At 44.8% G+C, this 16,213-nt stretch overlaps 1 protein-coding gene across 7 annotated transcripts in view; it reads left to right on the top strand.

Moving 5' to 3' along the window:
* The first annotated feature begins 3,077 nt into the window (after positions 1-3,077).
* Positions 3,078-16,213, top strand: part of PIAS2 (protein inhibitor of activated STAT 2) — a 42,640-nt gene continuing 29,504 nt past the window's right edge. For 5 of the 7 annotated variants that reach the window (XM_039361132.1, XM_039361130.1, XM_039361129.1 and 2 more), the window contains exons 1-3: positions 3,078-3,202; positions 9,722-10,196; positions 13,558-13,642. In XM_039361132.1, the coding sequence (XP_039217066.1) occupies positions 3,179-3,202; positions 9,722-10,196; positions 13,558-13,642 (584 nt within the window). In that variant the 5' untranslated portion in view covers positions 3,078-3,178. Of the gene's footprint in view, positions 3,203-9,657; positions 10,197-13,557; positions 13,643-16,213 lie in introns of all 7 variants that reach the window. The other 2 variants (XM_039361134.1, XM_039361131.1) reach the window with 2 other exon arrangements.

Here is a 16,213-nt window from a genome sequence, read left to right as displayed (position 1 = left end):
TTGTCCTACTTTCAAATTCTCTTGAGAACCCTAAGATTCTTCAGTCAATTTAAAATAAACTGCTACAGTCCTTGACTTATAATCACTCATTTAGTGACCAGTCAGTTACAAAAGCATTGAAAAAAAGTGACTTGTAACTCTTGAAAGAAAAGTCTTCATCGTGGTTCAGTCCAAGCTGGGAATAAACATGGCGACTGCTTTAAAAAGAAGGTTGCAGTTTATTGAAGAGGAGAGCCAGACAGGAAGATGGCTCTGGAAGAAAAGAGAGGGAGCACACGTAGGGAGTGGGTTTTTATACCCTCTGGAGCCTTTTGTTTGGAGTTGTTTCCTGTTCCTGTTTGAGGCAATTTCCTGTGTCATGTATTCTGACCTGAGTCTGGGTGTGCCCTTTGGCATCTGTGGGTTAATCCTATTATGTCCTGTTTTAGAGTTTGGGTGGGATATGTAAATTTTAGGTGTCTTTGTCTTCCTAAGCTTCTAGCTTCGACCATCCTGATGGTTTACATCTGCATTTCTACAGAGCTGGTTTCTGCTTGGGGGAGGGAGACTTGGGGCTATTAAGAAAAACTGGGCATGCTTTTCTGCCTCTTTAAGATCCTTTTAGGAAATATATTTTTCTGCCTTTTTAATATTTCCTTCTCTGGGGGGCTGACTTCCCACATAACCTTGCAACATTTACAACATCTCCACAGCCACAGGATCAAAACTGATCATGCGATTGCCATTGACAACATTCTCAGCCAGTTTCCAACAAGCAAAGTCAACGGGAAACTCAGATTCACTTACTTGCAGCGATTCACTTAGCAACATGGGCAAAAAAGATTGTAAAACGGGGCACAATTCACTTAACTCCCTTGCTTAGTAATGCAAATTTTGGCCCCAATTGTGGTTGTTAAGTCAAGAACTGTGCGATATAGTATATTAATGTTCTAAAAGACACAGCAAACAAATTTGATAATAAACAGTAAAACCAAGAACAGAAAAACCTGGTGTTACCACACTTCCCTGATGACATTAACATTCTTATCACACTCTGACCCAAGAGTGAGATTTTAAATGACCTCCAGAAAATTAAAAGGATCACAGAAGTTATATCTTATGTACCAATTATGTCTATTCCTAAATTGGGAGGCACAACTCATGATTACTTCTTGATTGGACTACTGCAAAGCCTTTATATCAGGCTGTCCTTGAAGACAATTTGCAATCTGCAGCTGGCCATGAATACATTAGCTTCTAGTGTGATCAGCATATCCTGTCCTGGGTGCACATATTACAGCTGTCCTGGAATTTTATGTTCATCAGAGTTCCCTGAGCAGATGGACAACTATATAAACTGGTTAATATTTCCATTCTAAGCCTTTTGAAGTCGACAAGATTGTTATAGCCTGTGCCACTTTTTGTCAATTAAAAGGGATCAGGATGAACTACATTTTTATAACACACCTCCTGATCTGCCTTCTATCATTCTGAGAGCGGGCAACTAAATTTCATTTTTGATGTGTGCTGTTGTGCCCACAGTAAAAAAAATGGCAATAAAGGTTATCTTATCTTCTTTTTGGCAGGTAGGCCAATCTCACAAGAGATAAATAGAAAACATTTTCTTAAAAAAAATAACCTATATTGTCATTTTTTATTGTGGGCACATTGGCCCACATTAAAAATGAAATTCTGTTGCCTGCTCTCAAAAGTGTATGCATACCTAACATACATATAAGCACATTATATACAACATATGTATAAACATATACCTTTACATATAAATAACATTTAAATATTAATCACTGTCCATCTTGAATACATAGCAGAAAGAGGAATATTGAGAGTTCACAAGATTTATACCAGGGGTAGACAACCTTGGCTCTTTTATGACTCGTGGACTTCAACTCCCAGAATTCCTGAGCCAGCCATGCTGAGGGGAAAGGGAGAGTTTCCAAGCTGAGCCAGGCTGGCTCAGGAATTCTGGGAGTTGAAGTCCACGAGTCATGAAGGGGCTATAGTTCCCCCATCCTGGCTCAGGAATTCTGGGAATTGAAGTCCACCAGTCATAAAAGGGCCAAGTTTGAAGACCCCTGGTTTAAATATTTAAATATTTTTTCCTCATGGTCACATGATCAAAATTCAGGCATTTGGGCAGGGATAGGCAGCCTTGGCTGTTTTGTGACTGGTGGACTTCAACTCCCAGAATTCCTGAGCCAGCCATGCTGAGGGGAAAGGGAGAGGTTTCCAAGCTGAGCCATGCTGGCTCAGGAATTCTGGGAATTGAAGTCCACAAGACATGAAGGGGCCATAGTTCCCCCACACTGGCTCAGGAATTCTGGGAGTTTCTCCTCAGATCTCTCCATCCAGCTCATTCCTTGAAATCCTGGACCGGCAGAAGCGGGTTTTTCCTCAGCTTCGCTGCCGGAGGAACAAAGAACAAAGTGGAACAAGGACCGATGACGTTCTTTTACCGGTCCACTATAGAAAGCGTCCTCTCACATTGCATTATGGTGTGGTACGCCGGCTTGACAGCCGCGGGTAGAAAGACATTACTACGGCTCGCTGCCTGAGAAGAGTGAGGAAAATCCTCAGGGACGACTCACACCCTGGTCAGCACTTCTTTACTCTCCTACCATCGGGCAGGAGATATAGAAGCATAGCCAGCCGCACCAACAGGCTGAAGAACAGTTTCCACCCGTGGGCAGTCAAGACTTTTGAATGGGAAATCACTCCACGTATGATAGACTTGCGGGGCCGGCGCGTGGTGCAATAAGATGGTGTGTTTGCTGTCACTGTGAGTTGTGTCATGTGTTTTTGTGTGTGTGTGTACACGAAGGGAGGCTCAGCCAACCTCATTGTACACATGCTGTACTTTGACAATAAAGGTTCGATTCGATTTGAGGCGCGCGAGCCCGGGAGGAGCGAGCGAGAGAGCCTTTTTTTTTTCCCGCGCACGTGCGCGCGCATCGCTCGGAAAAAAAGGCGGGAAAAATCGAGCGAGCGAAGGCGCGCGCCTTCCCTCCCCACCCTAAACCCCGCCCTTTTTAACGGCCGGCGCCCTCCGCAGTCGGGTGGGCGTGGCCACGGCGGTTCCCCGCCCCGCCCCTCACGTCAGCGCGTCGGCGGGCGACCCTGCAGGATGGTGGCGGCGGCGACGGTGCCGGCGGCGGAGGCCGAGCCAGGCGGCGGGTAGAAAATGGCGGATTTCGAGGAGCTCAGGGTGAGGGGAGCGAGCGGCCGTCCCCGCGGCGGGCTGGGCGGGGGGGGGAGGCCTTCCTTTTCCCGTGGGCCCGGGATGGGGGGGGTCCTCTTCCTCCTCCTCCTCCTTTCTGCCTTACCTCCGGCCGCCCGAGGCTCATGGGAATTGTAGTCCCGGCGCCTGGGAGTCGCGCGCGCGCGGGGCCGCCTTCCCTTCAGCTCCCGTCCCTGTCTTTTTTTTTTTTTTTTCCCCTTTCTCCCCACCCTCCCGGCCTCCGTTTCCTTCCGGTCGCCCTGGGACTACAACGCCCATCGTCCTGCCCCTGCTGGGCTCGCTGTGGGCGCTTCCGAGGGCGGGTGGAGACAAAGGGAGGGCTCGTATGTAATGGGGGGGGGGAAGCCGCGTGTTTTTTAAAAAAAAACTACGAGAGGGAGCGGGGGGGGGGAGCCTGGACTGAACTTGGCTGCCTCACTTGACCCTCCCGCCCCCCCTCATCGCCCCTTGGATCCCCTTTTGTCCTCAGTCCCCCCCCCCGTTTCCCAAGTCTCCTCTATACTTCTTCAGTCTCCCCATCAGCCCCCCCCGTTATTCCCTAACCCAAATCACCCCCATCAGCCCTCCCTATTTCCTAAATCATCCTACCCCCTCCCTTTCTTAGGTCACCCCTATCGGCCCCCCCTTATTTCCTAAGTTACTCTTATCAAACCCCCCCCTTATTTTCTAACTCACCCTAAGCCCCCTCATTTCTTAGGTCACCCCATCAGCCCTCCCTTATTCCCCAAATCAGCCCCCCCTTATTCCCTAACCCAAATCACCCCCATCAGCCCTCCCTATTTCCTAAATCACCCTTAGCAGTCCCCCCCCTGCTTATTACCTAAATCACTTCTAGCAACCCCCCCTTATTTCCTGTTACTCTTATCAACCCCCCCTTATTTTCTAACCCCCTTCCCTTATTGCTTAGGTCACCCCTATCAGCCCCTCCTTATTCCCTAAATCACCCCTGTCAGCCCCCCCATTCCCTAAATCACTCCTAGCAACCCCCACTTATTTCCTAAGTTACTCTTATCAACCCCTCCTTATTTTCTAACTCACCCTAACCCCACCTCCCTTATAGCTTAGGTCACCCCTACCAGCGGCCTTATTTCTTAGGTCCCCTTATCAGCCCCCCCCCCCGTTTCCTATGTCTCCCTTAATCCCTCATTTCTTAAGTCAGCCCTATCAGCCCCCTTCCTATTTTATTAAGTCACCCCTAGCCCATACCTTCCTCGGAGCAGCCCCTCCTTTTCTGACTCTTAGAGGTCTCCTTTCCCACCAGCAATCCACTCCGTTTGGCTTCCCCTGCGGCCCAGAACGATGGGCTTTTGTGTCCCTGCAGCTCCGGAGTCAGTCAGTCTGACTTTCTCCCTTGCCTCCTTCACAGCCTCTCTTTCTGTGGTTCCAATTCCAGGCTCTTGGCGAGAAAAACAGCTTCCTTTCTCACTTTGATAAAGAGGGATGTTTGGGAACTATTCCAAATTATTTTCCTGTGCTCTTTATCCACCTAACCCCCTTCTCAGATCCTAATTCTGCTCTTCCTTTCTTACATCCTTCTCCCTCCCCTCCATTCTCACAAAGGCCTTTTTCTGAAGCTTCTGCGCTTTCCCTGCTGGGTTTCCTTCCCTCCATTGAACCCACAAAAAGTACCAGGCCCTCTCTGAGTGTCTTAATATTCTACATGCTTGAGAGGCGACCCCATCTATTGTTTGAGAACGGTTTTTTAAAAAATAGGCAAGGTTTAAAAACAGGCAAGGTTGGGCTTTTAATCTCTGGGTTTTACTCTTGAAGTCCTGGGTGTGAGGAGACTTTCCTGAAGAAATCTCTGAAAGCTTTTATAGGCAATGTGCTTTCGAATCCATTATTGTTAGATAATAGATTACTGGGCTGAAGATAAGGCCGATGGACCATGTCACTTGAATTAACAAAGTCTAACAGTGCTTTGTAGATTTAACTATAGATAGTTCTCACTTAATGACCAGTTGCTTAGCCACTGGTTGAAATTATGATGCAACCCCCCCCCCCACTCCAAAGATAACTTAGGACCCAATTCTAGGTTTCTGAAGGAGGCAACTCCCATAGTAACGAGGCAACCGGCTGGCCTTATGGCCAGTTTATATATTTATATTCGTTTCTCACACTTCTTAACCTGCCATCTCAGAGTTCCGACATTCTGCAATCGTGTGGTGCTGTTTACAGCTGTTTTAGCCCAAAATTGGTCTTTTCGGCCAGTTTCCAAGCATAAACATCCATAGGAATGCATGGACTCGCTTAACGACTGCCATGTTTGCTTAATAAACTGCTACCAAAAAGGTGGTAAAATCAGGTTGTCACAAGGTGTCTTGATTTACAACTGTCATGATTTGGATCAGAAATTCTGGGTCATAAGTCACTCCACCTCTTGTATACTTTTATGACTTTGGTTTTATTTTATGTCCTGAAACTGATTTAAATTTTGGGTGGGGGGGAAATATGCAGGGTCTAACTTTTTTGTAGTTACGATTTTATTCTGACTTGTTCAAGTAATACTTTTTAGTATACAAAATGTTGTTATTAATGGCCAAAGAGAGAAGAAGAAAAGTACAAGTATGGTTTGAAAGAGCCTTTTTGGAGCTGCCGTTTCCCTTCCCCCCCCCCCCCCGTCTTCTGTTTAATTTGATTTCAGTTCAAATTTTAATTGATGGCACAGTCTTTGGAAAGTTTATTGGCCTGAGAACTGTTAAAAAGGAAAATTAAGATGTTAACAGTTTAACAATATCCTGCTTGTGTATTCAATACTCTTAACTGAGAATTCTGTCAGATTATTTTTTTAAAAAAACAACAACACCGTGTTTTACGTCTTTGGTTTCTCCCTCCATTGTTGACAATTTCTCCCTTGAAACATTAAATGGCAATCTGACATGTTCAGCATTGATTAACCAAGTAGCACTATATAATTGATTTCTTTGATTGTTGAAATGAAGAGACGGTTATTATTGCAAAGTATTTGAAATTGCGAAAGTATATTTCTACTCATTTCTTTTGTCATTTATCACAGTGCTGTTACGGCCATGCTATGTTCTGGAGAGAAAAATGTTTTGGGGTCATTGTAGGTGTGCAGATAACAGCTGAGAACTACTCATATTAAGTGAAACTTGTCTCAGGATTGCGCTGTAGCAGTGGAAGGTGGCCATACAAGTGTAATCCTGGGAAATCACACAGCTTCTTTAAGGGAACTGCTGATAGGTAGAATAGAATTAGAATAGAATTTAGAATAGAATTAGAATAGAATTTAGAGTAGAATAGAATAGAGAAAGAATAGAATAGATAATATGGAATAGGAATGGAATGGCATGGCATGGGATAGAATAGAATAGAACAGAACAGAATAGATCAGACATGTCACGCACAAGGCCGGGGGCCGGATGCGGCCCGCAAAGTGGTTTCATGTGGCCCACGAAGCCATCCTGGAAACAGTGAGGGAATGGCCCCCACTGCCTTGGCCCTGGCCCAGGCCGGCCGGGAGCCAATGTACAATTTTGTGGCAGCCATCCATACTGAAACGCATTCAGTCTTGGCTCCACAAGGCCGTCTAGAAACAGCAAGGAACCAGCCCCTGCCATGTCGGCCCCATCCCTGGATGCATGCTGGGGAGGGGTCACCCTTCGTGAGGAATGAAGAAATGGACCATGCCTTGGCGCCTGCCCCGGTCCCACTCCCTTCTGCCAGAGACCTTCAGAGACCCTGGTGGCAACCTGTTCCACTGGTTAATTGTCCTCACTGTCAGGAAGTTTCTCCTTAATTCCAGGTTGTTTCTCTCTTTGGTCAGTTTCCAACCGTTGTTTCTCGTCCTTCCCTCTGGTGCTTTGGAGAATAACGTGATCCCCTCCTCTACTTTGTGGCAGCCCCTCAGATACTGGAACTCTGCTATCATGTCACCCCTATTTCTTCTTTTCTTTAGACTGGCCAAACCTAAGTCCCGCAGCCGTTCTTCGTAAGTTTTAGTCTCCAGGCCTTGGATCATCTTAGTTGCTCTTCTCTGAACTTTTTCCAAGGTCTCAACATCTTTTTTGTAGTACGGTGGCCAAAATTGGTTGCAGTACATGTTGTATGTGAGGGGTCCTTAGTGCTCTCTAAGCCAGCGGTTCTCAACCTGTGGGTCAGGACCCCATTTGGGGTCGAACGACCATTTCACGGGGGTCGCCAAACAACGCAGTCCGCCATTTTTTTCCCCCTTTTCCTTAGCTGTGCTACTCCCTTTTATTCTCTTGGCTTTTGAAAGCCAATGGAATAGACTCTCTTGAATAGAGTCTAATTCTATTGGCTTTCCAAAGCCAATAGGAATTGTCCAGGCTGTCTCTGCCCTGCTGAGCCCGCCAAAAGTCCCATTCTGCAAACGGTGCTGTACCAGTTGAGTAGTCCTCGACTTACGACTGGTTGGGGGTTGCGGCATTAGAAAGGTTGAGAACCACTGCTCTAAGCTTTCTTGCAGACCTTTCATTACCGGCATTAGGTAACATCATTAGCACTAAGGCTAGGACCAGCACCAACGATGTTCCCTAGTTTGTGTAATGAAACTTGTGCAAGAAGACAACCAAGCTCAGAGGGGCACCACGAATCCCTCATTTCAACCCTGAACTGCAGATATTCTCCTTTATTGGTGCTGCATGTATTCCTGCACACCAATTTCTCTTGAAATTGAAAGACAAGACACCACCCAAATAATAGAAAGTCAAAGTGGAGCCGAGGTCGGACTCTACAAGAAGATAGCAAAATATGTCCCCAAACTCCCAGAGGAATAAAGCTCAGAAGTCGTGTATATATGCATTGTTATACCGATAGTCCTCACTTAACGATGGAATTTGGGATGGGAGTCTTCATCGCAAAGCACCCCGGATGTAAAGTGCGGCATCACGTGACTGGCATCTTGGAAAATACGGGGGACTAAAGTCGGGAAAAAATGACAAATCCAATGACAGTCAAAACTTTCATATACAGGCAGTCTTCGACTTACAACAGTTCCTTTGGCAAATGTTAGAAGTTACAGTGGCACTACAATGACAAAAAATACGATACACGTCTCTGGAAGCAATCACAACAATTAGAACAGGGCTTTTCAACCTGTGGTACGGGTACCACCTGTGGTACATTGGCACCTGGCAGGTGGTACACGGCCATCCTAGAAAAGTGGTAGTGGGGGAGGGGAATGAGCTGAACCGGTGGCAGCGCCGCACAAGCCTGAGCGAGAGACGGCTGGAGCTGCAGGGCTGGCAGGGCTGAGCGGAAGTGCCAGGATCAGCGCTTTTTCAGGGCTCAGAGGAAGCGCCAGTATGAGTGCCGCTTTCCAGCTGATCAGCGCTTTGGGGCTGTCAGGGCTCAGCCGAAGCACCAGGATCAACGCCAGAAGAAGCACCGATCAGCTGGAATGTTGCAGCCTCTCCAGGGTCTTGTGATTTACATTCAGACACTTGGCATATGATTCATATTTATGATGGTCACAGTGTCCCAGGGTCATGTGAAGGGACCAAAACCTGCTGCAACCACCCAGCAGACGGGGGGAATAAAAACCAAACACCCCCCCACCCCACCCCCGCTGCCAATCCTCAACAGAAATGCTCACAACAATGAAAACCTCAGACAGGAGGAAGAGCGCGGCCGGGCGGGCAGGCAGGTGTCTTGCTCGGCTGTGGCTTGGGGGGCACTTTTTTCAGGGCTATTGTAACTTCAAACAGTCACTAAGCAAACTGTTCTAAGTCGAGGACTACCTGTACTTCATCACTTTTTTCCTTTTTTGGGGGGGGGTCATCAAGTTTTTGCTAAGCGACGGGTGGTACTTGGATGTTGCCATATCCTAAAAGTGGTACAATGGGTGAAAAGGTTGAAAAGTCCTGTATTAGATAAACGAAGACAGACAAACAGTAGCTACATTTAGCCCTGAGAAAATGTAAGGAGATAACATTTGTTTTATTTATTTCTGCGTTTATCAAGTAGACTTCCACCTCAAGTCGCTGGTTGAGTGTTGCAAGGAATGCGTGCAGATTAACTGACACCTCTGAGCTGAGCTCTAACCACAAATATCCTGCCTGGAACAAGAAGATGGATATGAGATCCCCTGTGCCTATGAAATTCTGAAAAACTGCGAAACAAAAACAGGACAGCAACCCAAATGAGTGTTTGGGCTTTTAACTCTGTGCTATAAATGTGTCGCTCCGTTAGAGCTTCTGTTTTACTTTATTGCTATCATTGTGGAGGTTACGTTGCTGGCTCTATGAAAAGTCACCGTTATTGAGATGAATGCGTGTCGTGTATGTGTGAGGCGCAGTTTTGAGTAGGGTTTTTAACTACATCCCAACTGCAATACTCTCAATATTTCGGTAAAAATCAAAACAACCTCAGTCATGAAGGTTTTGTTGGCCATATTACGATGTAAATAAAACAATATTTATTTTAATTTTTCAACCCAGGGCTATCAGTCCCTCCTGCCACTGCCCATCATCTGACATATTCTTGATCTGTCGTTACTCCTAGAATATGGTATCGAGTTTTCGGGTGTCTGAACTGCAAGTGTTGCTGGGTTTTGCCGGACGTAACAAAAGCGGGCGCAAACATGACCTCCTCATGAGGGCTTTGCACTTGCTGAAGAGCGGCTGTAGCCCAGCGGTTCAGATCAAGATCCGTGAACTCTACAGGCGCCGCTACCCCAGGACAATTGAAAGCCTCTCTGACTTGACTGCGCTGAAGTCTTCGGTTTTCAACCTGGACAGTGGCTCTTCTTCGGCGGAGCCCGACTTAGCCGTGCCCGGATTGCATCCTGCACCTTCCACTTCGGCCGCCCCTCAGTCACCTGCCTCTCCTCTTGCTTCAGTGTTACTCCAAGACACCAAGCCTCGTTTTGAGATGCAGCAGCCGTCCCCTTCGGCCCCTCCAGTGCATCCCGACGTCCAGTTGAAGAATCTCCCTTTTTATGATGTGCTGGATGTCCTCATAAAGCCTACCAGCTTAGGTAAGTGTGCTGAAATACACACCTTTGATACAAAGGCTTAGTCAGGATAGAAAAAAATAAGGCAGCATAGAATAGAATAGAATAGAATAGAATAGAATAGAATAGAATAGAATAGAATAGAATAGAATAGAGCTGGAAGGGACCTTGGAGGTCTTCTAGTCCAGCCCCCTGCTCGAGCAGGAGAACCTAGACTACGGCAGACAAGTGACTGTCCACTCTCTTGAAAACCTCCAGGGATGGAGCGCCCACGATTTCTGGTGGCAAGCTGTTCCACTGGTTAATTGTCTTCACTGTCAGGAAGTTTCTCCTTAATTCCAGGTTGCTTCTCTCTTTGGTCAGTTTGCAACCATTGTTTCTCGTCCTTCCCTCTGGTGCTTTGGAGAATAGCTTGACCCCCTCCTCTTCTTTGGGGCAGCTCCTCAAATACTGAAAGACTGCTGTCATGTCTCCCCTGTTTCTTCTTTGCTTTAGACTGGCCAAACCCAAGTCCCCCAGCCGTTCTTCGTGTGTTTTAGTCTCCAGGCCTTGGATCCTCTTAGTTGCTCTTCTCTGAACTTTTTCCATGCCAAAGCGGTTTGCCTTGACTATTGTTCCCAATCCAGACAAAGACTAACTTCGAATTGTGTGATTGTTAAGTGTTCCACCTGATCAGCGCTCCCATTTTAAGTGCTGTAGCCTTTCAAAAAGAAAAAAGAAGAGCTATAGCTATAGTATGGTGTGCCAATAGGTATACATATTGGTATACATATTCGACGAAGTATATATATCATATATCGAAATCGCCAAGACATATATATATATATATATATATATATATATATATATATATATATATATATATATATATATATATATATATATATGGGATTTTGAATTGTTCCTGTGCATAACGTGTCTCAGTGCTATAAATAAAGCAGCAAATGAAGCTGTGCAAGGTTCCCTTCATCTGCATGTTATCTGAGCTTATAACTGAGGAAAGTTGTCAGATTGGGATTGAAAAGCTAGTCTTTCTTTTGTACAGGTGTAGGAAAAAGGGGTCTGTGGTTTTCAGCAGTCTGTGAGTATAAGGTCAGGGGGTTTGCTCAGGAAAACTACAAGCTCCCTGGTCTATAGTAGGCTCTTCCAACTGAGCCATAGGATTAGAAGTGACTCTGGAAATCATCTAATTCAATTCTCTTCTCTGCACACGATTCAATCAATCAATCAGAATAGATTTGGAAGGGACCTTGGAGGTCATCTAGTCCAACCCCCTGCTCAGGCAGGAGACCCTATACCAGTGTTTCTCAACCTTGACCATTTTAAGGCATGTGGACTTCAACTCCCAGAATTTGCTGGCTGTGGAATTCTGGGAGTTGAAGTCCACATGCCTTAAAATGGTCAAGGTTGAGAAACACTGGTCTATACCATTTCAGACAGGGGACTGTCCACAGTCTTTTAAAAAAAAAAATCCAGTGATGCAGCACCTACAACTTCTGGTGGCAAGCTGTTCCACTGGTTAATTATTCTCACTGTTAGGAAATTTCTCCTTAATTCCAGGTTGCTTCTCTCCTTGAATAGTTTCCATCCATTGTTTCTAGTCTTGTTTCTGATGCTTTGAAAAATAAGTTGACCCCTTCCTCTTTGTGGCAGCCCCTTAAATATTGGAAGACTGCTATCCTGTCACTCCTGGTCCTTTTCTCTAGAGCAGGGCTTTTCAACCAGTGGTACGGGTACCACCTGTGGTACATTGGCACGTGGCAGGTGGTACGCAACCATCCTAGAGGGGAAGTGGGGGAGGGGAATGAACTGAACCGGTGGCAGCACCGCACAAGCCTGAGCGAGAGACCGGCTGGAGCTGCAGGGCTGTCGGGGCTCAGCGGAAGCGCCAGGATCAGTGCTTCTTTGGGGCAGTCAGGGCTCAGTGGAAGCACCAGGATCAGCGCCAGGCTCCAGCTGGAATTCGGCACTGATCCTGGCGCTTCTGCTGAGCCCTGAAGAAGCGCCGATCAGCTGGAATGTTGCAGCCTCTCCAGGGTCTTATGATTTATATTCAGATGCTTGGCAATTGATTCATATTTATGACGGTCACAGTGTCCCAGGGTCATGAGAAGGGACCAAAACCTGCTGCAACCACCCAGCAGACGGGGGGAATAAAAACCAAACACACACCCCCCACCCCACCCCAGCTGCCAATCTTCAACAGAAATGCTCACAACAATGAAAACCTCGGACAGGAGGAAGAGCGCGGCCGGGCGGGTAGTCAGGTGTCTTGCTCAGCTGTGGCTTGGGGGGCATTTTTTTCAGGGCCATTGTAACTTCTGAGAGTCACTAAGCGAACTGTTGTAAGTTGAGGACTACCTGTATTTCATCACTTTTTTCCTTTTTTTTTTTTTTTTTTTGGTCATCAAGTTTTTGTCACCTTGCTAGGCGACTGGTGATACTCAGATGTTGCCATATCCTAAAAGTGGTACAATGGGTGAAAAGGTTGAAAAGCCCTGGTCTATGCTGTCTTCCAGCTGTGAGTCCTCAGAGTCTGACTCAGCTTCCCAGCACAGCTGGGCCTCAGCCTGAGCATCAGATTGTAAGTCTTGGATTTCATCAGAGTCTTCCTCCGATGGCACTCCAGGCCCCTCCTTCTCCTCTGATTCCCCAGACTCAGCTCCCAGGTCCACTGGCTGGCATGTGCTGCTATGTGGAAATGCTTCTGTGATGTTGATGGAGCCCTTTGTAACTGCCATGGCAAATGCAGCCCAGAAGCCACACATGGCCAACTGCACTAAGGAACCCAGGAAGCAGAGGCCAAAGGATTTTTATTTATCTGGCCATAGGGAGGAAATGGTGGACCCAGCCAAGCCTTCGATCCAGAGATAAAGGAATATAAACGATCAGGGAAACTGAGGAAACACATTGGGCGCTCTAGAAATCAATTTTGAAAATAGCGTAGTTCTGAACATGCTGATTGCACAGTATAGTTGGAAAGCAGGTGTATATCAGATCTGTCTTTCAAAGTCCTTATCCTACCTACTTAAGCAGATACAAAGAACTCTGTATGTGGTTTAAGTATTTATTATCAATATAGTTTCTTAGCCATCTGTAAGTGGAGAACGTTTTTCTTAATACTGCTTGCAACTTATCAGCTCCTCAGGTGCAAATCTATTCTCTGTTATGATTACTGTAAAGTTGTGAACTTACCCAGTTCCTGAAGAATGTAAATACAACGGTTTTGAGAAAGGATGGAGGTATTTTGACTTTTAGAGCTTTCTTACTTAGTGCACATTTGATAGTTACTTTACTGTGCATTGATAGTTCCATGTGTTTTGTATCAGTCAGAAGAGATTTCCTATATTTAGCTCAAAAATCTTTCCTCTCTCTTTCTCTTTAGTACAGAGCAGTATTCAGAGATTCCAGGAGAAGTTCTTTATTTTTGCTTTAACACCTCAACAAGTCAGAGAAATCTGCATTTCCAGGTAATAGCAGAAAGCTTGGTCTGAATTTCCTTGGGCCCAGTTTCATATCATGAAAAAACTACCTTAGACATTTTATCTCCCAATACTTGCTAGGTATTGGGCATTTTGTGAGTTCTCTCAAAGCAAAATTGTTACTTCCTTGCATTTATTGTCTTGTGTTAGTTGCCTTCCCCAGTGTCTGCAAGTCTATATTTCAAATTTTTGTTATGCAAATAAAACTTTGAAAACAACATTGTGTACACTTTGAAAATAATTCAAAGCAAAGCAGCACATTTTTGCTATTTATTAAAGCAGTCTGTTATTTTTTCATAATCTGACCTTGAAAAATATGTCTCCTTTAAGAAACTTATTAAATCTAATTCCATTTTTAGGGAGACTGCAAGTTTACTTAAAAGCAGAAGTGGGTTGATCCAGCCCCTGCTTTTTTTCTGAATTATATTCAGAGTTGTGTGCAGCCCTAAAACTAACGTGATAAGATTTGTTAGAAGTAAAGCATATAAATTGATAGTTAATGTTTTTTGCTTTGGATTTTGGACATGTACATCATAGCTGAAATTTGGTCAGGATTCTTAATTGGGTTGGTGAAATTGTGGGCTATGCTTCAAATGTTACTGAATTCCTGTCCCTCTGAAACTTTAAACTAGAAAACCATCACTGTTTACAGATAAATTTAGTGGATTTGGTTTACACAATGCCTATTCTATTTAATAAATAAATAGAATATTATATGAACTCAAACGGAAGCACAATTGGATTAACAGGCCATGTAATAATTTTGTTTTGCGGGTTACCTGAAACTCCATTATTTCTGTCAGAGAAAAAAATGTATATATGATTACCTGCGTACACTGTTAGGGACATATACTTACAGAAGTGATATGTACATATTGAAATAAAATCAAAATTAACCATTAATTTATACCAATTCTCGTACAACTCGTGTCCAAAAAAACCTAGACTTTGATACATCAAAAGGAGTGAGCACTCTCAACACAGCAAAACTGAACTCTAGGGACAGTTATTTACCCAAAAAACTTTTCTGTTTTTTTCATCCGGCTTTCAGAGATTCGCGCTGATGGAAATGTTGAAAACCTCTAAACTCAGAATATTTCGTTGATACCATTTTAAGGCATTTTCCTTCACTACAACTTTGACTGTCGTAGAATCTCTGGAACGGTTGACTCTTCAACATTTTTCAAGCTTTCATTTAATGGGGCCCTATTTCCTTTTTTCTTTTTTCTTTTCATTTTATTTGTTCCTATCTGTCAGCGATGGTTTATTCTTTCCTTTTGCATTTTTATTTATTCTCACTGATGTTTCTTGCTTTTTTTTTTTTTTTTTGCCAGTGGGCATTTTTACCCCTCCCACTGGCGTTTATGGCCTTGAGTGTCTGTAAATGTGTAACACATGACAAATTCATCCTACACGTAGGCGTTTTCTCTCTCTCTGTTTGAGGTGTTCGGAAAGGGGTTTGCTGCTTATTAAGGCTCGACAACAAAGGCAGGATTCATCCAGATGTCTCTGGCCTAAATGGGGCGGGGGATTTTTTATTATTATTATTATTTTTGCAGTCCTGCGGTCCAGTTGAGGACATCACCAGAAACCAGCATGCAAAATAGAAGACAATGCCAAGATTTCTCATTGTCCACAATGAATAGTGGTTTGGATAAGAGACCCCCATGTTCTCACAGGGCCATTTTTTTAAATCTAATTTGCTTCCAAGGCTGGTTTGATCTTTTTTATATATACCTACGCTACAGGTATAGACCCAGTTTGGGCTGCAAGGTGTCCAACCTTGGTAACTGTAAGACATGTGGACTTCAACTCCCAGAATTCCCCAGCCAGCAAAGCTGGCTGGGGAATTCTGGGAATTGAAATCCACAAGATTTAAAGTTGCCAAGGTTGGAGACAGACCCCTGTTTTAGCAGGTAACTTCATACTAAGCCGAGTGATCCTAGTAAATTGATGAAGCATTCTGCTTCAGTTTCAATAGCCCTAATGAAAAAGAAGGAAGGAATAACGGCCATTTGTCACTGAATATTTTGATTGGTCATTTTTGTGCCAATTTAGCCATTGCTGAAATAGATCTTCACCGATAGAAGAGAAGATGTATTGCTCGGAGCTTGTTGGTTTTCTTGCAGACGTTTCCTTACCCAAACTTTAATCCCAACAAACAGATCTTATTGGCTACCGAACGTTTTAACTCAGCAATGTCAGAAATGCATGAGAAAGTGGATCCTACAGATCTGGATAATATCACTTAGCTTGCCTGCATGCCGCGGATAAGGCTACGACGACGAGTAACAGCCTGTCACAGTTAGTCATGGGGTACTTGGGTTACAGTTGCCCCTGGCTTCAAGTATGACAGTGTTAATAAATGTCATTTGTTCTGAGACTTCCTACCTCACTTTCTTCATAGTTTATTTTCTGCCACTGGGAAAGCTGGTTAGTACGTTGTCTGAAAATAACTCGCAATATATGGGGAGAAACTTATCTTTATAAACGTGTCTGCCCCTCTGATCTTTATTGAAGCAGTGGATCACGACACTGGCCAGGAGCAAGTTCATGTTG

Source organism: Crotalus tigris, unplaced genomic scaffold (assembly GCF_016545835.1).
Source record: "Crotalus tigris isolate CLP2741 ecotype Arizona unplaced genomic scaffold, ASM1654583v1 scf7180000019204.250258, whole genome shotgun sequence".
Taxonomy (NCBI): Eukaryota; Metazoa; Chordata; class Lepidosauria; order Squamata; family Viperidae; genus Crotalus; species Crotalus tigris.
This window is presented reverse-complemented; position numbering and strand designations above follow the sequence as displayed.